The 27543-nt window shown below is 34.2% G+C and overlaps 1 protein-coding gene across 5 annotated transcripts in view; it reads right to left on the reverse strand.

The window, feature by feature from the left end:
- Nucleotides 1-1447: 1447 nt before the first annotated feature.
- Nucleotides 1448-27543, reverse strand: part of LOC149805888 (long-chain-fatty-acid--CoA ligase 1-like) — a 109016-nt gene continuing 82920 nt past the window's right edge. For all 5 annotated transcript variants that reach the window (XM_089950637.1, XM_089950639.1, XM_089950641.1 and 2 more), the window contains 6 exons: nucleotides 26621-26737; nucleotides 24884-24937; nucleotides 18796-18885; nucleotides 15486-15587; nucleotides 8128-8199; nucleotides 1448-2300 (listed from right to left, as the gene is read on the reverse strand). In XM_089950637.1, the coding sequence (XP_089806763.1) occupies nucleotides 2157-2300; nucleotides 8128-8199; nucleotides 15486-15587; nucleotides 18796-18885; nucleotides 24884-24937; nucleotides 26621-26737 (579 nt within the window). In that variant the 3' untranslated portion in view covers nucleotides 1448-2156. The remainder of the gene's footprint in view (nucleotides 2301-8127; nucleotides 8200-15485; nucleotides 15588-18795; nucleotides 18886-24883; nucleotides 24938-26620; nucleotides 26738-27543) is intronic.

Here is a 27543-nt window from a genome sequence, read left to right on the forward strand (position 1 = left end):
CTATGAGGAAGAAGTACCTGTGTACATTAAGGAAGTAGTATATACCTATGAACTATAAAGAAGAAGTATATACCTTTGTATTGTGAGGAAGAAGTATCTGTGTATTATGAGGAAGAAGTATCTGTGTATTATGAGGAAGAAGTATATACCCATGCATTGTGAGGAAGAAGAATATACATATGCATTATGAGGAGGAAGTATGTACATATGTACTATGAGAAAGAAGTATGTACCTATGCATTGTAAGGAAGAAACATATACCTATGTACTATGAGGAAGAAGTACCTATGTATTATGAGGAAGAAGTATATACCTATGTATTATGAGGAAGAAGTATATACCAATGCATTATGAGGAAGAAGTATATACCTATGCATTATGTGGAAGTATGTACCTATGCATTATGAGGAAGAAGTATCTATGTATTATGAGGAAGAAGTATATAACTATGCATTATGAGGAAGTGTGTACCTATGCATTATGTGGAAGTATGTATCTATGTATTACGAGGAAGAAGTATATACCTATGCATTATGTGAAAGTGTGTAGCTATGCATCATGAGGAAGTTGTATGTACCTAAGCATTATGAGGAAGTATGTACCTATGCATAATGAGGAGGTATGTACCTATGGATTATGAGGAAGTATATACCAATGTATTATGAGGAAGAAGTATATACCTATGCATTATGAGGAAGAAATATATACTGTACCTGTGTATTATTGGGAAGGAGTATAACTCTATATACCTATGTATAATTAGGTAAACCTACGTCCCAGTGCATGATTAGGAAGAAGTATATATCAATGTATTATTAAGTAGTATATACCTTTCATTGGGTGAAAATCAAACATGTTTAAATGCTTTACTACAATATCTGCTTTTAATGAATGTCTTGTTATGAAGTAAAGAACAGGTATTTTTTTGTTTATAAAGTATTTCAGATTTGAAATATTATAACTTCATGCCATCAATGTAGCTAACATAATAGTGTATTCTTAAGGGTCAACTGGCTAACTGCAATAAAGGTTTGTTTCTTTCCATCATTGTGTGTACTTTATATGTCATTGTGTGTACTTTATGTCTTAATTTGTTAGCAACATAACTGATTAATTTAATCTATGACAACTCTGGTGACAGACTAAATATATGTTTAGTTTAAAGAGACATGTATCATGTGTAAAGCCAAAAGCTGTTATCTGGGATATAACATGGCTTATAATTATGGCATACAATGAAAGTTGAAGACGCTTCTAAGTGCAATGCTCTTTACTTATTATTGTCACCCTTGAAGGCTGTCCTTGTGCAAAAATGTCGGCACAGAGCTGCACCAGAGTATCTTCAGGATTTGTTCAGGCTTTTTTCAACGCTTTACCATTTGGGATCAAAATCACATGAAGGAACTTGGGCATGTGCACAACGAGTATGAAAACAAGAACCATAATATAAAATATATCATTTTTATTTTTATTTTATATACTGTGTAACTAACATCATCTTATAGGATATAAAATGTTTTAAAAATTTGTTCTTTTTTTCCAAACATCTGAATATAGCAAAATCATGAAAATATCTTGGTATAAATCAATCCCACACCATATCAGCTGATTTGTAAAAATGTGTAGAACACAAATATTTAACAATATCAATGATATGAAGCATATAAACCACTTAAACTAACAGATTTGCCAGTTATATATTTATAAAACAATAATAAGACAGAAATTTTGTTTTTGTTTCAAGTGATAAATATTGTAAATTTGGAAACCTTATTCAAAATTGACAAGTGCAGCATTTTAATTGGATAGAAGTTCTCAAGCAATCACTTGGAATCAAGTAACATTTTATAATGGAAAGGTAAGATTCTACCATCAAAAATCTTTATGACACACCAAATCTTGCTTGAAGAAAGTTCAGATCAATCAAAAGACTGCTTTTTTCATTTCCAGTAAGAACAGGAGTATCCTGAAATATTGAATATTTTATGGCTGATTGTCCCCGAGTCATAAATACAATGAACAGTGTAGACCCTAATCTACCAAGTCTGTTTTGATCTTGTTTTTTTATTTTTCTATGGAACTGTCCCTGGCATTGATGAAATATTTGTTCATTCTGGCAGTGGCAGACAGACACATGGTTTGTTCTGTGAATATTTTCATGAACTACCATGTGCCTTGTACAGTTTTTCTATCTGTGACTTGAAAGTTGTTCTAAGCTGAGGTCGTTTGTTCTTAAATGTTGGTGTCAGCATTCCATTTTCCACAGAAAAAAGCTCTGGGTGAAGGATGATGTCCTTTACCTGAAATTCAGAAAAACGTGATAGACTTGCAGTTGTTACATCTTGTAAAGCAATCAGGAATACTGTACCTCTTTTTTTCATACACACTTTTTATTAATAATATTTCTCAGGTGTAAGTAATTTTATTAATATAAATAATCATTCTAATTTTCTTAAGCACTTAATATATACCAGGAAATAGCAGTAGAGTGTTTACATCATATTTTTTGTGGGGTTCTACCATGTATAAGTCAAGAAATATGAGTCGGAGATGGATTTCCTTGTCAAAGTGCCAGCTTCTACACTATTTTTCAACCCAGTGTTTCAAAGATATAAAAAAAAATAAGAAAAAACCTGATTAATTTCCCTGACTTTGCTTTATTTGCTAACAATGATATTCTATCTAGCATTATTATTTTATTCCAGTATATCACTTTATTATGAAATCATTATAGTATATCACACTATATTATGACAATGTTTTAGTATATCACTATATTATGACATCATTATAGTATATCACACTATATTATGACATCATTATAGTATATCACACTGTATTATGACATCATTATAGTATATCACACTATATTATGACGTTATTATAGTATATCACACTGTATTATGACATCATTATAGTATATCACTATATTATGACATCATTATAGTATATCACACTGTATTATGACATCATTATAGTATATCACACTATATTATGACATTATTATAGTATATCACACTGTATTATGACATCATTATAGTATATCACTATATTATGACATCATTATAGTATATCACTCTATATTATGACATTATTATAGTATATCACACTGTATTATGACATCATTATAGTATATCACTATATTATGACATCATTATAGTATATCACACTATATTATGACATTATTATAGTATATCACACTGTATTATGACATCATTATAGTATATCACTATATTATTACATCATTATAGTATATCACACTGTATTATGACAAAGTTTAGTATATCACACTGTATTATGACAAAGTTTAGTATATCACTATATTATGACATCATTATAGTATATCACACTTTATTATGACAAAATTTTAGTATATCACTATATTATGACATCATTATATCACACTATATTAAGACAAAATTTTAGTATATCACTATATTATGACATCATTATAGTATATCACACTATATTATGACATCAAGAAACCATCACATAATAACCTGAACCAACCTGTGAAGAGCAGACTGAGACAAGAAAGATAAAGCTCACAAATCCACTGTATTTCTGTGGGGCCCCGAGTGGCCGAGTGGTCTAAAGCGCTCTCCATCACGGATCACTGCCATCTCACCTCTGTCTGCGTAGATTCGAGTCTCGGGCTCGGCCTATGTGGATACATGAGAAAGCTTGCCAGTAGTAGCTTCTCGTGGGTCAGTGGTTCTTTCCAGGGTTTTCCCGGATTCTTCCTCCACCATTAATACTGGCCGCCATGTATAGCCTATCTTGTGCTGAAAAATGGCGCTAAACACTATAACAACAACAACAACAACTGTATTTCTGTCACATCAGTGTGAAAAAGTGTTTTTTTATTAAAAAAATTGGAGGACAAAAGATAAAGTAGCTGGTTCAAAGAAAGCTTGAAGAAGCAAGAAACATTCTTGTACCATGAAGATGGCACTTAATGACATAAATACAAAGTTTGTCCTAACTTAATATTGAAATTAGCTTGGTCATAACATTTATGAAATCTTCAAGAAAAGAGATGTATCAATGTAATTTTTATGAAAATTTATCAACCTGAAGAAAAGAAAACATCATGCTCAACCCAGTTTATTTGATTCTTAAGAAAAATTATTAATCTTAAAGATGCACAAATATGGTTTCACTTTGAGCTGAAAACAATATGAAACAATACAAACAAATCTGATTTACATCTCAAGATACAATTAATGAAATCCTTTCATAATGGGGTGTTTTTAAAAGAAAGGTCAAAAAACTTCTGACACTGACTCAAAATACATCAAAGAAATACACACTGAGCTGCAATGGTTGTTCACTCAGATGTAACCTTTAATGGTATAATCAACAATATTTAATATCTGTGTCCATATTTAAATCTGCATTTCCACATATCAAGAATATAACAGATTTGAAACATATCCCCATGGGACAGGGTGTTGCATAGTAAACTCATATTTAGACAAGATCAAGAAATGAAGCTATCTCAAAACAGTAATGCTTGTTCATATTTATTCTGACAGCAGATATTTCTCTGATCTGATGATGCAGTACTTCCCAGACATAATCTTGGTTCCAGCTTCATGATGTACAAATAACATGATTCAAGAATCTCACCTAAACATTTAGAGGTGCAGGAGCATTAAAGGTTGAAAGTAGGTCACAGTGACAGCTTTCCCTACAAATGTGTAGTACTCCTCAGAACACAAACACATATAGTTTCATGACTGTACAAGAAATTGGGAGATGCAATGGTTCTGTAGGTAGAATGCTGGACTCAAAAGCCAAAGGTCACAGGTTCAGTCCTATTCAGACCAGTCCTTGCTGGCTTGTGTGTGTGTGGTGTTGGCTGCTGTGTGTGCGACGGGAACAAGGCATTTTACTCCCATTACTTTGGCATTATACTACAAGTTGGCACCTCTGTGTGTGTGTGGTGGGGGAAAGGCCTATTACTCCCATTACTTTGGCATTATACTGCATGTTGGCTGGTGTGTGTGTGAGGTGGGGTTAAGGCATTTTACTCCCATTCTTTTGGCATTCTATTGCATGTTGGATTCTCTGTGTGTGGTGGGGGCAATGCATTATATTGCTTTATAAGAGCTGATTTGCCATTAAATGACAAAACTTAAAAACAAACAAGCAACAGTGTCTGAGAAACTCACCTAGTAATACAAAGTTATACTATCACTGAAGCCTTAAATGACCTTGACCTTTGACCCTGAAATTGATAGGCTTTATCCTTACCCCATTGCAAGTCATCGGCAAAGTTTGTAGTACTTCTCAGGATACATGCACATATTTACTTTATTGACTGTACTAGCTACAGTGTGCAGAAAATTACCTGAAAGTTTAAAGAGTACATATCACCAGTGTGAAAAGTAGGTCACAGTGACCTATTTGTTAAAATTGGTCATGCAATAGTATCTGAGACATTAACATAAACACAAAGGTGTACATTAATTAACACCTAAGCCACCAAAACAAATGCATGGTTCATACAGAACTTGGGGAACGAAATTCAAGGACTTGTCATCAACAAAACTTTCATCTTAATGACAGATTTATTCACCTTTTAGGCAGCACAGTCTTGATCTACAGGAAGTTAGCAAGCTGCATTCATCTTTAAAATGCACTGCTGCATTAAAGACACATAAGTAAGCAGTCTTTCTTTCTTCACAATTGAAGTTGGTGGTCATGATACTGTCAGGAAACATGACATAAAAAAGTTCCACAGCTTTTTCATTAGATTTATATGAAGAATGTGTTGTTATTGTTTATAAAGTCCACAAAAATTAAGTCCATACAAGTCCATAAAAATTCAAATTTAAGAACATCATGCTTCGAAACAAAAGATGACATGTTATTCTTATTTTGCGCGACTTTTGTGGAAGCAGCTCCCACTACAGGGGTTGTGGATAAAATCAGAGTTTCTATAGGTGGGTGAGGTACACTCAAACCATCTGCATTCAACAATGACACCAGATTAATGTAAATTAATCGTAGGCATTGATATGTTTCCACTGTGTTTCTCACTTCTCCTGTAGGATTTAAGTGCGCTCTCCTACAATTTGCTGATGTCTATTTCCTTCCAAGAGCAGCAACACATCACTTTAGAGCTGTCCTTCACTTCTCTAACTCAAGGACATTGATTACACCATACCATGTTAAACACACATTTCCTTACAGGCATACTTGACCAACTTTTAATTAACTAAATTCCTTTACAGATGATTTATCATGGCTGCATGATATAATTCATCCCATCACAGATTAAGGCTCTACTGTACTGTACTACAATAATTGGGGATATTTATAAATGGTACAATAATAGTTTTTGACAGACCATCTCAATATTTTATTGATCATTTATCAAAAAAGAAGTTTAGCAAAGGGAGGAAAACAATTAAGAATATGGAAGTAAACACAATAAATAAAAACACTGACAAATAAATGTTCAGTTTGCCATTTCTTCTGCTGTTTTTTCAGCTATTACCCATTTTCAATTCAACTATTGCTTTACTTTTCAATGACTAATGAAGATTTTGAAAGACTATTTAAGAACTTTTTCTGTCCGACTAAAATTTAATGACTTCATTTCAATGATGAAAATTAAGTACTTTTCGAATATGTGCAAACCCTGAAATTACAATGGCAAGGGTATAGAACAGTCACTCCTGCACTTGTGTACAGGTGATCTAAATTTGGCGTTGTCACCTCTGACTTTAGACCTCTTTGGGAAATGCCTGTTACATATCTGATTAAATACATTGACTTCTAACAATGACGTACTCAGGATCATGCTTCAGAAGCTTCATAAATACTGTGTGGTCAATAATATTTGCACAAACATGTGATTGCAGTATCTTTTTCCACCAACCTTTTTGCAAAATTGGTGTAAGTATTATATATTTCATAGTGAGGTAATGAAATATATCAATGGGATAGCAGTGATACCATTTTTATTGCCACAGTGGGGATATCACTTTTAGAACTACTTTCATTTTCCATTTAGGAAGCATATCTGCTCTAATGTTTGTTATTTAGACCTGTGTTTCCGTTTTAAGGATTATTTCATTTTTCTTCTTCTTTTGCTCTTTCTCTCTCTCCCTCCCTTTCTCTCTCCCTCCACATCAGGATGTACAGATCTTAAAACGTGTCAACTCTAGACCCTCTAGTATGCATTTATGCAATCAATGAGGTGTCATCAAGAAATGCCTAAATGCAAACTCCAAACAGCAAAATGTAGACTTAAAAGTATTAAAATTTTATAATTATTCTTTAATTATTCTTCGACATAAATTATAGAAACTATAGGTGGCTGAACTTACAATTCCTTTTGCTGTGTGTTGACTATACAGTATTGTATACCTATAATACTCTATGACAATCAATACACATTCACCTTTTTAGAAGATAAATAATACTGAATAAATATAATAATCCAATTTTGAAAGTAGCAATTTTAACTTGCATCACACTACTGTTTGAAAATGATGGATAAATCAGGCATTGATTAGTCTTGATTGCAAACCAAAATTAAGTGGCAACTGAAAACTGGATACAGCATCTACTACTGACTTTGAAAAAATGCATGCTTGCCATGGCCACACAAAAAAATTCCCATTTAAACGTAGAAATGAACAAAGTGAAGAACACTAATCCTAAACTGACTATCATCTAAAGATGTTATGCTTTGGAATATGTCAGACACAACTGCTCTGTTATGTTTCAACATAACCCCAACAATCAATCTGTGCATGAAATGTTAGTCAATAAAAATGTCTTCAGTTTCATACGCAGGCATTATTTTGACAAAATACATAATCTGAAGCATGATATATAAAGCTAACTTTGTAAAACACTGCTGCCCCATATTTATTGTAAACTTCTTTTTATCGACATAGTTAAGCAGCTTTTAACTGCATTGGCAACAAATTGAGAAAATCCATGCAGTTATTATGTCGACAAGCGGCAAAGTCACTAGTGACAATACATTTCCACTTCACTGGTGAAATATTACCGTATATCTATTAAAAAACCCATAGATATTATCTACGTAACTTGTGTAATCAACAGTGCTACAACTAATCTGACACACGTTAAAATACAAACCTGCTCAAAACCTCTTAGCTTTGCTGTCTTCCCTGTCTGAAGTATATCTGCCAGTATCATACTCTTCACATTCTGCAATAAAAGAGGTAACTTATTGTCAAAGTAGCTTAAAAGTACATTGAAGGTTGCCTATCAAGACATTGTACAGTGAAGGCTGTTTATCAAGAAGACTAACATTGTACAGTGAAGGTAGCCTATCAAGAAGACTGACACTGTACAGTGAAGTCTATCTATCAAGACTGACACTGCACAGTGAACTCTGCCTATCAAGACTGACACTGTACAGTGAAAGCTGTATATTAAGATGACTGACATTGTACAGTGAAGGCTTCCTATCAAGAAGACTGACACTGTACAGTGATGTCTACCTATCAAGACTGACACTGTACAGTCAAGGCTGCCAATCAAGAAGACTGACATTGTACAGTGAAGTCAGCCTATCAAGAAGACTGACATTGTACAGTGAAGGCTGCCTATCCAGACAATTTACATTGTACAGTGCAGGCTGCCTATCCAGAAAATTGACATTGTAGAGTGAAGGCTGCCCATCAAGTCGACTGACATTGTACAGTGAAAGCTGTCTACTAAGATGACTGACACTGTACAGTGAAGGCTGTCTAAGATGACTGACACTGTACAGTGAAGGTGGCCTATGAAAACTAACATTGTACAGTGAAGGCTGCCTATTAAGATGACTGACACTGTACAGTGAAGGCTGCTTATTAAGATGACTGACACTGTACAGTGAAGGCTGTCTAAGATGACTGACATTGTACAATGAAGGCTGTCTATCAAGTAGACTGATGCTGTACAGTGAAAGCTGCATATCAAATTGACTGACATTGGACAGTGAAGGCTTACCTATCAAGTAGACTATGTACAGTGAAAGCTGCCTGTCAAGTAGACTGATGCTGTACTGTGAAAGTTGCATACCAAATTGACTGATATTGGACAGTGAAGGTTCACCAATCAAGCAGACTATGTACAGTGAAAACTGCCTGTCATGTAGACTGACATTGTACAATGAAGACTTACCTATTAAGTAGACTATGTACAGTGAAAACTACCTGTCAAGTAGACTGACATTATACAGTGAAATCTGCCTATCAAGTAGACTGACATTGTACAGCGAGAGCTGCCTATCAAGTAGACTGATTTTGTACACTGAAAGCAGTCTCTTAAGTAGACTGATATTGTACATTATATATACATATATGTATATCACACATACAATAAAGTTTGTTATTAACAAAACTGAATCATCACCCCTGGTTTAAGTACAATTACATACAATCATAATGCACCCAAATAATGTGATATCATAAAATATTGTGAAATATCAACAATACTTTGTCCAACACTACAAGGTTCTTCAGTGTAATGTCATTCCTGATATAACATAGGTACTGTCATGGATCCCATACTACTGGGTGACTTTCATATCCACTTGCAATATATCTCCATATAAAATGCCCTGCTCTGACATAGTATATGTCTGTGGGCTCAGGATGCAGAATTGGCCCAAGGTGTCCTTCCTTTCCTGTAGGTGGTAAGAGTCATACAATGGAGGCAAGAGCCCTGGTGGCCTAGTGGTCATTATACCAGACTCAAAACAGAAATAGTACAGGTCTGAATCCTACCAATGGATTAGTTCAGGTTGGCTGTACTAATTTGTCATTGGCCAAGGTCAATTTCCTTAACAATTGATAACATATCTGAGTTACTGTTCCATAAAAGATCGAACCAAATCAATAATATACTTTAATGAATCCCACTGAGAGCGTTCTAACGATTAACCAATTCAATCAAAGTTTCCCAACTCAAAGAAATTGACAATAAAATACTCTGTTATTAGGGATGTAGATCAATGTCCAATTGTGCTGAAGATGCTCCATGGCAAACCATACAAAGTTAGATGAGCTTGCTGACTCCAAACTTCTGAAAATTTTGAAAATGGACTTGTAACAACTAAAATAACTGTACAATCTCATAAATCTAAATCTGAAATATGACATTAATAGCATAGGACTTAAACTGTCAAATGCTAACATAATATACACATTAATAGGACACATTATAAACTTAAGCCTAAAATGTACTGCATTTCCTTTCTTAAACAGGGCAATAAAACACCACTGCACAAAGGCAATGCAAAAATATCCCAGAAAATTAGAGACCCATTTCAGTCTTACCTACATTTCAAACAAAGCTGGGTATCACCAGCCATGTTGTAACATGACACATATCAAAACAACTGTGTTCATAATATAAACAAATACAGAGTTCAACAACAATTACTGTTGTATTCAGCTGATCAGAAACAAGCACAATCAGCAAGGAGGGTGTCTCTGTTTAATACTCCACCAAGTGCTCTGTTAGGTACATGTACTTTACAGTTATCACTTGTTGATGTAGTCCACTCAGATCAAAAACAGACACATCACTCAGACTCTGGGAACCAACACAGCATGTACTGAGGTCATTTTTTTACAGAAATGTGCATGTGCACTGAGATGAATTGTAAAGAGTTAAGTTGGCATGGTACCTGCAAGATCATGTCTTAGTTTGAATTTGTCTACTATTGGATATCTTATGTTTAAAGACATGTTAAAGGATGTAAATTTTTGCTTTCTACTTTAATTCCTTTATTGGATATATCAAAGTCAAATGTAGGCACCTGCTTATATTTAAATGGTGTGTGTGTGTCTGTGTGTTTGTGTGTGTGTGTGTGTGTGTGTAGGTAGGTATTTATTTAAGCAGAATATAATATACACTTGTTGGGAAGGTAGATTAATAACCAATCTAGAGCATGGAGTAAGCATACAAATGCAAAGAATGCACAGGAGGAAAAATATTTATCAGAATGAATAAAAAAGTTTAAAGGGGATAACTTAAAAAATACTAATAATAATTGTTAAATTGTGACACACAAAAACTTTTGGATTTAAAAAGAGTGTGTGCAGAAGTTAGTAAGGTAGATATAGTGTGTACAAGGAAACAAATAAAGGATACTCATTAAAGATACTGTTTATGTGCTGTAATGGTCACTGTCCTGCTGTCAATGAACAGCAAGAGACACTGTAGTAACAACGAACAATCATAAGCATCCGGTGTTATATTTTCTCACCTATAAAGATAACAGATAGGTAGATTGAAGTATGAAAGAAAATTCACAATTAACAAAACAATTAATATTTCAAAATGAGATAGGCAAAGGCCTTTCTGCACAATCAGAATTTGATAATTATTTCTTAATTTCCTGTTTCATTATTCAGTGCCTCAGTTAAAAATCTTACTCAAATCTAACAAATAATTATGCTTTTCATTTGAGATCATCTCTAACATACACTTGGCAACACTATATTGGTTGACTGATGTATCTAAATCATACACTGGTATTTGTTCAAAGCCATATAAACGTGAACTTTTCTTCGTGATTCAAATGGTGATCCTTTAATTTCTTAATTTCCTGTTGTATTATTCGATGCCTCATTTAACAATAAATCCAAATTAAATCACCATTTATAACAAATACAGTGAGCCCCGCTATAACGCGCTCCATTATAACGCGAATTCAGATATAACGTGGTCGTGGCATGGCTCCTGAAATTTCAGGTACTTTATTACAGGTATTTTTCTCAAAAACAAAAAAAAATTCTTACAAGTATGAAAAATAAAATAAATAAAGAGTTTTATTATCATTTTCAAGAAGAGATTGCATATAAATTCGAATATAAGACGACTGTGGCTGAAATATCATATACATGTATAATACTCATATTCTTCTTAAAAGTGCGAAAAAGAACGTGTAGATTATTATCATTTTGGGGAGGAAATCACACACAAATTTGAATATAAAATAATCATTGTGTGGCTCCTAAAATTTAAAAATTTAACCAATTTCTTATAGTTTTGTGCCAAAATAAACATTGGAAATATGAGTTTTCAAACCAGTGGCTGGGCCTTTTAAGAACTTTGTTTATTGTTGAAAAATGACAGCTCATAAGTGTTAATATTATTATTACTGATCCTTAAGCAATGAAGCCATCATGTCTACTTTGTGTTTGTCTTGAATGCATTCCGTGTACAATCTATGCTCTAATAATATCCGACATATGTTCTCTAAACTGCATACACAACTAAGCAACAACCAATGCGGTGATTGATAAAAGATTCTCGCCAGAATTTATTAATCAATTAAGTACATTGCTCATCATCAAAATCAACTGCCGAGCTAAACTTGTTCAAATTAGGGGGCAACGATTTATAAAACATCAAAGAAACAAAAGCTGCCAACATGTGCATGTGGCTTGGCGGTGTTGTTTTATGCAATCTGTTGACTAGTAAATAATGTCGTCCATTTCCTACAAATATACCCCCATTGTTTAATGACAATTATTCTTGCTGTAGTCTTTCAAACCAATAGGAGTAAAAGTGTTAATTAGTGGACATTTTGAATGGAAAATGGGAAACGGAAACATAAAGCTTTTACTGTTAAAGAAAAGATTGAAACATTGGACAGGATTAAGTCCGGTGTTAAATAATCACAGGTAGCTAAAGATTTAGGTGTGAATGAATCAACAGTTCGAGTATGGAAGAAGGAAGAAGCAAAATTAAGAGAGATGGTTGTGGATATGCATGAAAGTGAGGTTATGATGAGAAAAAAAGCAAGGCTAGCAGGAGACACCCAACTTGATGCAGCCTTGTATCAGTGGTTTGTCCAGACTAGAGCTTAAGGAGTGCCTTTATCAGGACTAATTGTAAAGGCACAAGCCGAAAAATTACACAGTGACTTACATGGGCAAGATTCCAGCTTCAAAGCAAGCAATGGATGGCTAAATCGTTTTAAGAAGCGACATGGGATGAGCCACGTCACAATTTTTGGAGAAATTCGCTCTTCAGATTCTGAAGCTGCTATGAACTATTCTTATGAATTGAGGGAAATAATAGAGGAAGGTGGATATTCTCCAGAGCAGATTTATAATTGTGATGAAACTGGATTGTGCTACTAAATGATGCCTGACACCACCCCAGCTGTGAAAAAAGATGAACATAAACATGAACGGTTTAAGAAAAAAGAGCGATTAACATTGTTGTTTTGTGTCAATAAAATGGGATGACACAAACTTAAACCACTATGTATTGGAAAAATTAAATCTCCTAGGTGCTCCATCATTTGAATGTGAACACCCTACCATTTTCATATGATGCCACAAAAAACGCATGGATGACAGTTGCTTTGTTTTCCCTCAATTCATCTGAATAGTTTCAAAATGAATTCGTACCAGCAGTTCGATCCCACCTCAGAAATCTGAAGATGGAGCCGAAGGCACTGTTATTATTGGACAACTGCCCTGCACACCCACCTGCAGAATGCCTAGTTAGTAAAGATGGGAAAATAAAGGCTAGCTTCCTCCCAAAGAATACAACTTCCAGGATTCAGCCTCTGGACCAGGGCATAATATCAGTTTTTAAAATGAATTATTGCAGAGAACTTGTGAAAAAGATTGTTTGCGATGAAACCTCAGTCCAGGTGACACAAAAAGTTTAAATCTGAAATAAGTAATGTACCTTGGCGGCAAATCTTGGGATGCCATTATGCCACGCTGCATTGAGAACTGCTGGGAGAAAGGACTTGCATTTACTATTACACAGGAAAACAGAGGCAACATCAGTGATGATGACAATAGTTTATTTGATGGATTTTCTGAGAATGATGTGTTCCAGGCTGAGAGGGCATTTGGGGAGCTGATGCAGTCACGTGAAAGTGTTGATGAATGGCTTAATTTTGATAATGACTGCCCAGTTGCAGACCACATTTCGGATGCAGAAATTATTAATAATATTAAGTTCAATAACACCAATTGTGATGCTGATGATGGTGATGCTTCTGATGATGACAGCGAGAACACCACACCTGAGGATAGGCCACCATTACCAACAGAAGCAGTCAATGGTTTAGAGTGTACTTTGTGATGGATGGAGACACAAGATATCAACTATGTTCGAATTCTTCAGCTCAGAACTATAATTGACTTTCCCAAGAGTAAACGTGACAGTAGCAGAAAGCAGCTGAAAATCACAGAGTTTTTCAAACAATAATAATGTATTACAATTGACGGATGAGAAATGTAGTGGCATGAAATTTATACAGACATCGTTAATTAACCTTCTGACGTACTATTTCATCATTCGTTACGTACACCTGTTACGTAATTTTTGTTATTTTTTTCCATTGAATTCAGTCACATAATGATCTGTGTCAAAATTATTGAATATTTTACATCTGTGTATGGATATTTTCGATGGAAATACTTGTTTTGTGGATTCAATGTATGTTATGAGATTCGCTGGTGAGTACACGGTGTTGATACTCTATTCATGCTATAGATTAGACATGTATATATAAACTATACAAGTGTATGTGCCATTGCATGGTTCTCTGAATAAAGTAATATATTATATATGCAATTTCTGTTATTACAGCAAATGTTTTTCTCATTTAATATACACTGAAGTAAAATGGTAACTATGCCAATGAAGCATGCATTTTCGCACCCACTTTTATTACCCGCCCCGGCCCACCCCATTAAATCCACAAATGTGTTGGTACTGTACATGGTTGCTTATAACACGGTTCGGTTCATAACACAGTCGGATTCTATGGCTCCCAACTACCGTGTTATAGCGGGGTCCTACTGTACACAGCAATTTATCCAAATTAAATCACCATTTATAACATATACATAGCAATTCATCACCATTTATAACAAATACAAAGCAATTTATCCAAATTAAATCACCATTTATAACATATACATTGCAATTTATCCAAATTAAATCACCATTTATAACATATACATAGCAATTCATCACCATTTATAACATATACTTAGCAATTTATCCAAATTAAATCACCATTTATAACTTATACATTGCAATTTATCCAAATTAAATCACCATTTATAACATATACATAGCAAACAATACATTGGTTACTGAATGTATCAAACAGGGCTATTTTTCAAAGCTGTCTGAATTGTAAACTTTCCTTCTTGATTCAATTTTAACACATCAAAAATACAAGGTTGAAAAATAATATAAAGATGAAAATAAAACAATGCCTAATTGTATATGATTTTAATCCATTATTCTTTTTCATGAAAATTCAGCAATGTTTTAACATAACCATTCTCATTATACTAATTTGTAATAAAATTTAAAGGATATAGCAAAGAATTTTAAGTTCTATTTAAGAAAAAACTATATATATTTAATTATGATTTTATGGATAGATAGTGTGGAAAATTAGAATGTTTTCAAAATTACAATCCCCATGATACATATATTAGTCTTACCTCACTGGCACAGAGTTGTTTGAAGTCTTTTGTCAACCCTTTCTCTCCAGCCCACTTCAACAGCACCTCCTCATCTGGTACAATTACACCCATGATGTAAGGCTGTAAAACAGCCAGAAAAAAAATATGAAAGCAAAAATATTAACCAAACCTCCTGTCTGAATGTCATTTTTTAAAGAGTACAACTACATTATTTGCAAACAATGTTGTAAAAATTTACAAACATTTATATCAGTTTTGTTAAATGATTCAGACTGTTAAATAGTTTCGAATTTGCCCTGGCATTTGAAAATTATTATGCGATTTTATAGCAAATTACTATATATTATTATAAATTCCAGTTTATTTGAACTGCAATAAGTTTAGAACTCACTGAAATCTATACATTCTATTTAACTCAATACTTTTTAAAATTTTCATTAACACTGGTTTCTAGCCGATTTACTTTCACAGAATTTTAAGATTTCTCAGTTACTTCACTCTATTTGGGGACTTGTAAATAGTCAAGCTGAAAGTTGGCAATCAAACAAACATAAATATAATGTATTGACAACAGCCATGGGCTATTTATTTCAAAATAAAAACATTATTTCAGCTCAGAATGATTTAGTTACAAGATTGGTTTGATAGTGATGCACACAGAGGTGATACTCAATTTATGCCACAGATACATTCTTGAGGCAAGCAATGCAATGCATGTGCATGCATGTACATGAGCTTTGCGCCAGTCACACCACCACTGATGGCATAAAAATGAACACAGTGGTGCAAATTGTATGATATTTCTTCATTATAAAATGGAAGCCTGTAATCAGAACTGGCATGTACCAGTATATGAAAATAACTATTTGATACAAAAGCAAATAAAAGCTCCACTAATTAGACAGTCCATGTCATATCTGTTACAATCTACCTTAATCTCAACACAGTGTGAATGATTATCATTGAAAAGTTGTGAAAGGCCCTGTTTATGATATTCAAAAAGATTCTGTGAATTTCAATAAGAAACATGAAACAAAAATATAGACGTTTCAACTTGAACACCTAAATCAATTCATTTTATCTCCAAATATTTCTCATGCCAAAACATAAATCACTCAAAGATGGTAGATTACTGTACTTTACAAATATTTTGCTTTCTCTCACACTGGTATATTTAAGTTAGATTTTTGTAAAAGCAAATTTTAAAAAACACTATGACTAACATAGCACCAATTTTGTACAGTACCTTGTGCTGTATGTATGTATATGTATATATATATATATATATATATATATATATATATATATATATATATATATATATATATGCACACCTCTCCCTCGATAACTCACGCACAACGGGGTCCACAAACAAAGACCGCACTATAAGCGAGGCGCGAGTTACTGAGGGACATCCAAAAATTGAAAATAATCGCTTTGACCTCGAGAAAACTGTGGGGGGTGGGGGGAACCAGCGTTAGGGAACTGGGCTGTTTAATGACTGAATCCTCGTTTTTACAATCACGTCGATAATAATTTTTAATAATGTGCTTTTTCTAATGAAGTTGTTCGTTATTCTGTTTAAATAACATTTTTTTTCAAAATATCCAACATATGAAAGATTGTTCCAAATGGTTTAAGCAACCATCATGTGTACGCGAAAAATCTGTGTATTACATCACTGCTTTTTGTTTTCTTGATGGAGTCTAGTTCCCGTATTGGTGTTTAATAGTATCTTGCCAAATCGGTAGTCCATAATTTGAGAACTAGACTAACTGTTGATACACCACCAAACAAGATTCCTTTTTTCCAAAAAAACCCGCGACATTAATTCGTGGCATGTCTACGTCGAAACTCTATTTTTTTATTGTTCAATTAGTACATTGTTAAAGTCGTGATTTCAATGGAAGTAATAATGAAATTTCTTGTCATCCCTAAGGATATCTCTAAATGCCAGTTCAAGAATTCTCTGAACCTCGCTTGCCCACAATGGTCTGTATCTGTGAAATCAAGCTTGATATTTTACAAAGTATTCATTTTGCTTGGGAGCCTTGTTATCTTTGATCACAGTTATGAAAGAGTCGGTTAATTTAAGGTAGTTTATGTTATATACACAATAACGTTTATTACAGTGTTCGATTGATCAAATGAAGTGAGTTCACCCAACATACGACCGAGGCCGCTAGATTTTAAGTTAGTCTGATTTTTGTGCCTTTTAACTTTTCTTTCATTCCACTCCTTTTTTTATTTATTCAAAAGACATAACTAACGTGATAATACAAAGGAGGCCAGCTTTTAATTCAGTGCAACAATACAACAAATACTTCCACAATTCAGTTATCAAAACATGGTCGGCACTTAATTAGGTTCTCAGAGAAACACTCGGGGACATAGCTGTTACGGTAGATTGACACATTTTACGTTTAATTACAAGAGGACACATTGCATTTATGACAATTACACTTAAAAGGAACAAAAAATGGAACTAGTACACAAATTTCAATAGATAATTTTTTTAAAAATTTGTATTTATTTATTAAAGTATTGCCTCCACTCGCCGTAAGTGACATTTTCATTGATCAAAATATCCTTACATATCATTAATCGCGGTGTACTAGGAATGTTGTTTGGAAAGAAAATGTAAAAAATTGTATGGGCTATTTTTAAATTTGATATTTCATAGTGTTGATTAAAATTTCCAGGTCCTAACTACCGTTTTCAACGATAAAACAAGCGATACATCAAAACTTCCGTTACCAATTTTGATCGTGATTTTCTTCAAGTTCAACAAATAGGGATAAATTTTGGGGGTATTTTCAGGTTTAAAAAATGGGATCCAGCCTGACACCGCGTTATAAGTGGGTTTGCAAGTTATCAGGGCGCGAGTTATCAAGGGAGTGGTGTATATCTATCTATAGATGTATCACTTATAAGTTGGGTCCTACTACAAAGAAGATAGACTCTCATCTGCATAATGCACCGTTCTAGTGATTAATCCTAACAAATTGCATAGACCTGGATCTGGCCATGTATTATGTGCCAGCAGATCTGGGTCTATGCAGTTTGGTCCAACTTACAAGTGAGTATACATTATATATATATATATATATATATATATATATATATATATATATATATATATATATATATATATATATATATATATATATATATATATATATATCATTTAATAATACACTGAATAATACAAAATCACACATTAAATTGTATTTCTTTTTAAACTGACAAAATGTCATATGATGCGTATCTTTTTGTCTCCAGATATCTGCAAGTTGTTTTATGTTTTAAAATGTATTTTGTCAAGTACCTGAAGACTGTCTCCTTCAACAAAACACTGGGCTACAAACTGACTTCTCACGTAAGTATTCTCTATCTTTTCTGGTGCAATATACTCTCCCTGAAATTTAAAATTAAAACAAATTACACAGGTGGATCCAAGATTTTTATTAGGCAATTGTTTTTTTTACAATGGCCACATTTCTCAGTTTTTAACATTGAAAAAGTATAATGCTTTTACTTTAATAGGGGACCCTCAGCCAAACCCCAGAACTTCCTTTATGGCCACCCCTGAATTTGATTTAGAAAAAATAATTAGTTTTGGATAAATAAAAAGATTTCAGAATATTATACCTAATCAGAAGTAAGCACAGGTGACAAATGACCAATGTTACAGCTCTATGGTCTTCAACTAAGTATCAGAAAAGAGAGAAAACCACAAGTTGAATAAAATTCAACAAATAATTAATTTCCCTACAATACAAAGTGAAAATTTAAAAAGAACTTACAGTATTGTCAATAAAATGTAAATAGTCCTAAAAGTTCTATCACAATTCCAAAAGTATAGAGTATTCCGAATAAATTCATGTTGTGTTCCCAATGAATTTCAGTGTTGATTTGCTAACAGTTTTGATGTATCATGATAACATAATCCAAAATGTCTCTAAATGAATTTACAATAATCCCAAAAAAGTGATTAGTCCAAGAGGTATTAATGAGCAATTTCAAATTCCAATGAATAATTTAAATAAATAAATCCTCTCAAATTAAAACTGAACACAACTAAAAGAATGATTCCACTTAGAAGTTATGATAGGAGTAAGAATTTCTGTTTACTTCTCCTTATATAAAAACTTAGGACACAATATGAGGACCATGATGAGGGTCATCTTAATGTAAATTTCCATCAAATTGTTCATTCATTTCTAGAATTTTCTAAGGTCAGAATCAGGGCTTTATTGGAACTCAAAACCAAGTAACAATGTTTACTCCACGTAACACTAGTCATAAAGGCCCAACCTCCTACCGTCAATTATGGGCAAATGTCACTCACAGAATACAGTTAAATATAAATAAGATCACACACATTTTTTGTATATTTTGATGAAACAAATAAGAGAATATATATCTGCAAAGAAATTAAAATAGTTAAAGATGTGAAATTTGCTGATGTGATAATGCAGTTAGTGTGACTATGCTTATATATACTTCATTCTGGTTTGACTTCATCTATAGATCTTTCTTCAAGTAACAACTTTTAAGTCATTTATTATTAAAACTGGTTCATAAATGTGAATGTCAACATTTTGCAAAATTGTTGCATCATGGTACATTTCATTATCAAACTGTGCATATAAAAATTAACTGCATTTGTATTTCATTTGTTTTTACTGTAAGCATAGACATTTATTGTCCAAATATTATTATCGCAAATATATTAAATTTGTTTGATAAATGTAAATCACAGAACTAAGCAACACAGCTGCATCATAGTACATTTCATCATCAAAAGGTGCATTCAAACAAGAGTCCCTTGACAGGACTGACACTCTACTGGTCAAAAACAAACTTCTACGAACTGAATATAAGACCATTTCCTCTCATAAGTTCTGAGTCTTGAAATCATCTCTCTCATTCTTGAGCAATAAGGTTTTCAAATTAGCCACTGTGGCAGCCATATTATCTGTGAACAGAATCATTTTCATTTACGGTAAACCGGGCACGATTAGAAGACTTTTGGTGAAAACTTTATGTTGATATGACCATAAATGAGAAGATTTTCAATATGTTCACTCTGGCAGCCACATTTGATGTCAGAGCAGCACCATTTTCATTTAGGACCAGCTAGATATCATGATTAATTTTTTGGTTGAAACCCTATGTCAATATGACTTTTCATTTAGGATATGTAGCAATATCAAGATTTTCAAGATGGTTGCCAAATTGGACATACTGGATGTCAGGTCAGCACAATTTTCATTTCGTACCAATTAGACACTAAAGACAGTCTTTGGTGAAAAAAGAATGTTGATATGATTTTCTATCTTGGACAAGTATTAATGAGACTTTAAAGATGGCTGCTGTGGTGGCCACAATGGATCAGCACAATTTTTATTTATGACCAACCAGACACCATAGGAAGATTCCAGTGAAAAGACCATGATAATATGACCTTCCATTTTCATGAGGAGTAGCAATAGCAACAGTTTCAAGATCGCTGCTGTGATGGCTACATTGGATATCAGATTGGCACCATTTTCATTTAGGACCAATTAGGCATCAAGATGTCTTTTAGGTAAAACCCTCTGCTGATATGACCATTCATTCTAGTTAAGTAGCAAAAACGTATTTGTGAAAATGGCTGCTGTGGTGGCCAGACTGAATATTTAGGCTGCACAATTAATATTTAGGACAAACTAGACATCATAAGAAGTCTTCTGGTGAAAACCCATGCCAAAGTGACTGTCTGCACAGGAGGAGTAGCAATAATAAGATTTTCAAGATGACTGCCATGGTGGCCAATATTGGGAGTTAGATCAGTACTTTGTCATTTAGTAAGAACTAGACATCATAAGAAGTCTTTTAGTGGAAAGTCCACGTTGACATCACCATCCATTTAGGAGGAGTATCGATAACAAGATTTTCGAAATGGCCACTGTGGCAGCCATACTGGATGTCAAAGCAGAACCATTTTCATTAGGACTGGCTAGAGATTATAAAAAGCTTCTGGGTGAAAACCTCATGTTGTTTTTCATTTAAGATGGCTACCTTTATAGCCATAATGGAAATCAGATAAAAACCATTTTCATTTAGAACCAACTAGATATCAGAAGTCATCTTTTAGTGAAAACACCATGTTGATATTACCATCCAATCAGGAGTAGCAATATTAATATTTTCAAGATGGCCACTGAAATGGCCTTACTGGATGTTTGAGCAGAACCATTTTCATTTAGGCAGACAGAGATGTCAAAAAAAGTCTTCTGGTGAAAACCACCTGACGATATGACTTTCTCTGCAGGAGAAGCAATAACAATATTTTCAGGACGGTTAATACAGTGGCAACATTGGATGTCAGATCAATACCATTTTTCATTAAGGACCAACTAGACATTGTATGAAGTCTCTTAGTGAAAACCCATGTTGATGTGACTATGTGAATATCTCTAGCAGAAAAGAAGTGATAACAAATTTTTTTATATGGCTGCCTTGTTGGTCATACTGAATGCTTGAGTGGCACCATTTTCATTTAGGACCAGAATGACCTTGGTATGAATGTGTGTCAAGTTTCACAACAATCCTCCAAGTAGTTTAGGAGGAGAAGAAATAAAAAACCAACAGATAGACATGCAATGGGTTTCTGACATTAGACAGACAAAGGGTTTTGGACATGGATGTTGGACAACAGGCCATTCCTTAAGCTCTCCTGGTCTATGACCAGTAGAGTTAACATAATTGCATACAACCTTCACTAGCTGTAAAGTGTACACACTTACTGTCCTCATTTTTTTGCACAGCTGTTAAATTTAATTACTACATGGTACATATATGACAGGTAAATTATAAGCAACAATACCAGCCCTGTGCACATTACCAACTGTAAAACTCTTGGCAGGCTACTGTGCAAAAAGCATAATGTACATTGATGTTTGATGGCTGAACGCTAGGCCAAATTTTGGTGTACTCCAATCTATACTTCACTTTTTGTGGAATACAAATCTGTTTCCTTGGAGGTGAAAATATTTTAACTGCAGTGTAGCTTAATTACTAAATGGTATTAATCCAGAAGATGAAACATTGAATGGTGAACGATTAGTGGTGTCGGTGCATGTGCGGAAAACTGTGAACTCAAGAAAATTACGATATATGCTAATCTTTCAATCTAAAAAATTCCAACACTTGAAAAAGCTGTCTTCATGTAGTTTCCCAACCTTTAATAGCTTTTGCTACCAATATGCTTCCTCATATCATCTCTGCCACCATGCCCAATGCTAAAATTTGTGGCACACTGTGTGCAAAAAGCATGATGTATATCAGTATTTGATGGCTAAATGCATGGCAAATGTTTGGTATATTCCAAAGTAAACGTCACTTTTTGTGCAATACATTTCTTTTTCCTTGGTGGTGAAAACGTTTTAAAGATGTGATGCCAAACAGTAATTCAAATCAGTTCTGGCAGCACATACACAGCGAAAAATTCCAGTTAGGCCCTGGTTCTTTCAAAAGCGTTTGTAAAAATACTCTTATACATAAAGGTTAAAATATGCTAAAATGCTTGCTACTGGGCCAATGGTACCAATAGGCAATAGTTCTACTAATATTGTGACCAGCAGTGCTGAAATGTTTTAGCAACGGCCAATATCTAGCACTTAACAGAAAAATTTATAATAATTGAGAATTGGGGAATTCGTGATTTTTTGGCATGCGGTGTGAATCCATGAATCCTGTATAAAGTTGTGAAATTCAGGCCAAAATCGTGAGGGTTGGCAGCTTGCATAACATCTTTAAAATGTTATTGAGCGCAAACAAAATTTCTGATGGGACAGGAAAGGACAGGTCAGATGGACATGTGGAACACTATATGCCACCATCATAGACAGAGTAAGACTAGACTAGAAGGACAGGTCAGATGGACAGGTGGAAACTGTATGCTCATTCACCCACCACAGATACAGTAAGACAAGACAGGAAGGGACAGGTCACATGGACATGTGTCACACTATATGCCCATCACCGTTAATTTACAGATACAGTACGACAAGACAGGAAGGGACAGGTCACATGGATATGTGTAGCACTATATGCCCATCACCATTAATTTACAGATACATTAAGACAAGATAGGATGGGACAGGTCAAATGGACATGTGTAACACTATATGCCACAATCATAGATACAGTATGATAAGACAGGGAGGGACATGTCAGATGGACATGTAACACAATATGCCCATGAACATCATAGATACAGTAAGACAAGATAGGATGGGACAGGTCACATGGACATGTGTAACACTATGTGTACCCCTTCCCATTACAGTAATACAGTATGACATGACAGGAAGAAACAGGTCAGACAGACATGTGTAACACTATGTCCATCATAGATACAGTACTACAAGACAGACAGATGTGTAACATATGCCCCACCATAGATACAGTATAACATGAGCATAATGTAATTTTCCCACACCAACATACCTTATCTTTGATATCATTCAAAAAGAACAAATAATAAAATGGAGATTCAGCACACAGTACACATTATCCCAACTAACATACAGATGCAGTAGTGACTGGAGCTGTTTACTGCATCTAATGTTGCAATATGATCCCTGACATGATACACAAATCTTGATATGTCAGACACCAGGAAGTTTTCTTGGGTGATCAGGAATGGGGTCTGCGCCCATAATTTTTTTTTTTGAGGGGGGGGCAGGGAAATTATTTTTTTGGAATAATAATATTTTGGAGAGACTGACTGAAACTAGGAATTCTGCATGAATATGAAACATTTTACACTGGAACTAGGACCCATTTACATTGTAACTGGGTCCTAATTTCAGCACTATTGGATTACACTGGAACTAGGGCCATTTACATTGTAACCGGGTCCTAATTTCAGCACTATTGGACCACATTATAAAAAACAAGCCAAGCATCACAATATATACCTTCTATTCCTTTTATCTGAAAAACTTATGACAAGACATTGTCATCTGAATTCATTATTGTATTAATACTTTCTCTTCAATCATTAAAATAAATGTAAGGTTTAAAAAATGTAAAAGTTTGCCATAATATATTCAAAATAAAAAACACTACATGTAAATTGAATTATGAAAAATTAAATACACCTTACAAATGAATAACTTCATCTATTTGAAAATTTCAAATTGTTTTAAAAATGGCATCACTATACTAAGCTCATCTGTTGCATCATGCATAAAGAGACACTGGGATGGCAATACAATACATTGTACTGCCATATAAATATTGATATTCCCTATTTTATGACACATGGGTTGTAATAAAACATATCACCATAATTTGATACAGCTACACGTACATTCAATATCCAAATATGATACATGGGATGCAATAGAAAATTCAACTACCTGGGCAAGTTTGAAGATATTTTTCTTTCTGTCAATAATTTTAAGTGTTCCATTCTGAAAAAAGTACAAAATAAAATTAAATTAACTATATTCATTTTTGATATTTACACTGTATACTGAAACAAATAATTAACAGCACCATTATAAAAAAAACTTTAAAACAAATGATGAGCTAAACGTATGAAGTTGTAGTAATTTTCAATGCAAGGCTTCAGAGGTTTAAGGTTGTTTTGAGACTTAAGTTTCAAAAGACAAAGACACAAATATTTTGATATTCTCGTTAGCTCCCAGTATCAACTCAAAATATATCCTGTTGTGCTTCTGGCTTTAACAGTTCAACAGGGTCAAGACTGTTTCTATTTAAATCCAAGACAGCAATATATTTCATTCCCAAATAACAAGTAGGTGAAATTCTTTAAATCAAATGCATCAATTTAGAGAGAGGCAGCATACAGTTGTAGATCATCATAAATACAAAGTACATTTGAAACATACCAGCTTTTTACATGTCATTATGCATCATGTCCAAAAAAATTGCGATTTTTATAGGGAATTCTTTGGAAAAAATAATTAAACAACAAGGTGACAAATTCTACGAAGAAAAACACTGAGAAAAACACCTCTTTAAAACAAGAGTGCTTGTAAAACACATTCTTGCAGTCCCCTACTTTGACCTATCCACCCCCTCTCCCCTTTAACCCCAGTATCTTGACCCAAGAGAGTAAGAAAAGACCCATGGGCTAGTTGCATCTGAATTTGACTTTCATCTTTCCAGTAAGTGTATATAAGGTTATAGGGTGGGGATAACTACAGTTCACAAGTTATGACCCAGTGGCAAAGTCCCTGGAGATTGGGGGTGGTCCAAGGGTCAATGTCAGATGCATGTATAAATTTCCCAGTAAGTGTATATGATGTCGTTGTATGGTGATCTCAGTCACTTCTATCTCATGATCTGGAGGTTGAATGTGTGGAGAGTAAGAATAAACCCATAGGCAAAAGTAAGTTACAAATCTGACTTAATCTTTTAATGCACAATAAATAAAAACATAGTTACTGCATGGTGATATCAATAGTTTCTAAGTTGTGACCCAGGAACCACAATTGGGGCAAGAGCCAAAGATTCCATATAAACCCTCATCTGAGCATATCTACAAACACTCCCAATCATATCCCAAGGTTTGAAGTCTCAATGATGGTCTGTGAAGGAGAGAGAGAGAGAGAGAGACAGACATGCATGCATGTACGCATGCACGCACACACACAGGACAACATAATTTCCACCTTTTCTTTGAGAAGTATGTAGATAATAAGTATGTGAATGAAACATTTATTAATAACCCATAATATGCATCATACAGTGTAGTCAATACCCATAATACACATCATACAGTGTAGTCAATACCCATAATACACATCATACAGTGTAGTCAATACCCATAATACACATCATACAGTGTAGTCAATACCATTATATTTTTGGTTTACACCTTTAATGCTGAGAGTTGAGATGGGGAGACATTTCTGTTGAGATTCCAGAGAGTTTCTGATCTAGGATACTATATTTGTTTATAATGAACATTCAACAGTGAATAACATCGACCAAGATCACCTGTAACATACTGTATTGGCAGACAAAGGTCTGACTTAGGGTTCTGAATGATCAGACAGTGCAGATATGGGTTTAACTGTTAATTTTGGGTGCAGGTTATACAAACATGTTTTCAATGCAAAACTTACAGGTAACCACATTCCTATGTCCCCTGTATGTAGCCATCCATCACTGTCTAATGCCTCCTGGGTTTTCTCTGGATTCTTGTAGTAGCCAAGAAATATACTGGGACCTTTGGCACAAACCTGAAGCAAAAATGTATCCTAAACATGCATACTTTTAATTGAGTCTTGCCTGTGAAGACAGTCATGCTATACCCTCTCTGTGTGTGACTGTTTCAGACAAAATATTAATACCATTGTTCCCAGTGATACAGCGGCTGCTTGCAGTAATGCACCTATGTACAGCACTGTTCCTTATATAACATGGGTATGACAATGGATCTCATTATAGTTGTTGTTGTTGTTGTGGGGTTTAACGCCATTTTTCAGCACGATAGGCTATACATGGCGGCCAGTATTAATGGTGGAGGAAGAACCCGGAAAACCCCGGAAAGAACCACCGACCCACGAGAAGCTACTGGCAAGCTTTCTCACATGCCCACATTGGCTGAATCTTAGACTCGAACCGCCGCAGACAGAGGTGAGATGGCAGTGATCTGTAATGAAGAGCGCTTTAGACCACTCGGCCACTCGGGGCCCCCTCATTATAGTACTGTTCCTCATATAACATGGGTATGACTACGTAACTTGTTATAGAACTGATCCTCATATAACATGGGTATGACCATGGATCTCAGTATAGTACTGTTCCTCATATAACATGGATCTGACTATGGATCTCAGTATAGCACTGTTCCTCATTTAACACGGGTATGACAATGGATCTCAGTATAGCACTGAACTGTTCCTCATATAACATGGGTCTGACTATGGAACTCAGTATAGCACAGTTCCTCATATAACATGGATATGACAATGGATCTCAGTATAGCACTGTACTGTTCCTCATATAACAAAGGTATGACAATGGATCTCAGTATATCACTGTA

Source organism: Sinohyriopsis cumingii, chromosome 2 (genome assembly GCF_028554795.1).
Source record: "Sinohyriopsis cumingii isolate HCF-2022 chromosome 2, ASM2855479v2, whole genome shotgun sequence".
In the NCBI taxonomy this organism is placed as follows: Eukaryota; Metazoa; Mollusca; class Bivalvia; order Unionida; family Unionidae; genus Sinohyriopsis; species Sinohyriopsis cumingii.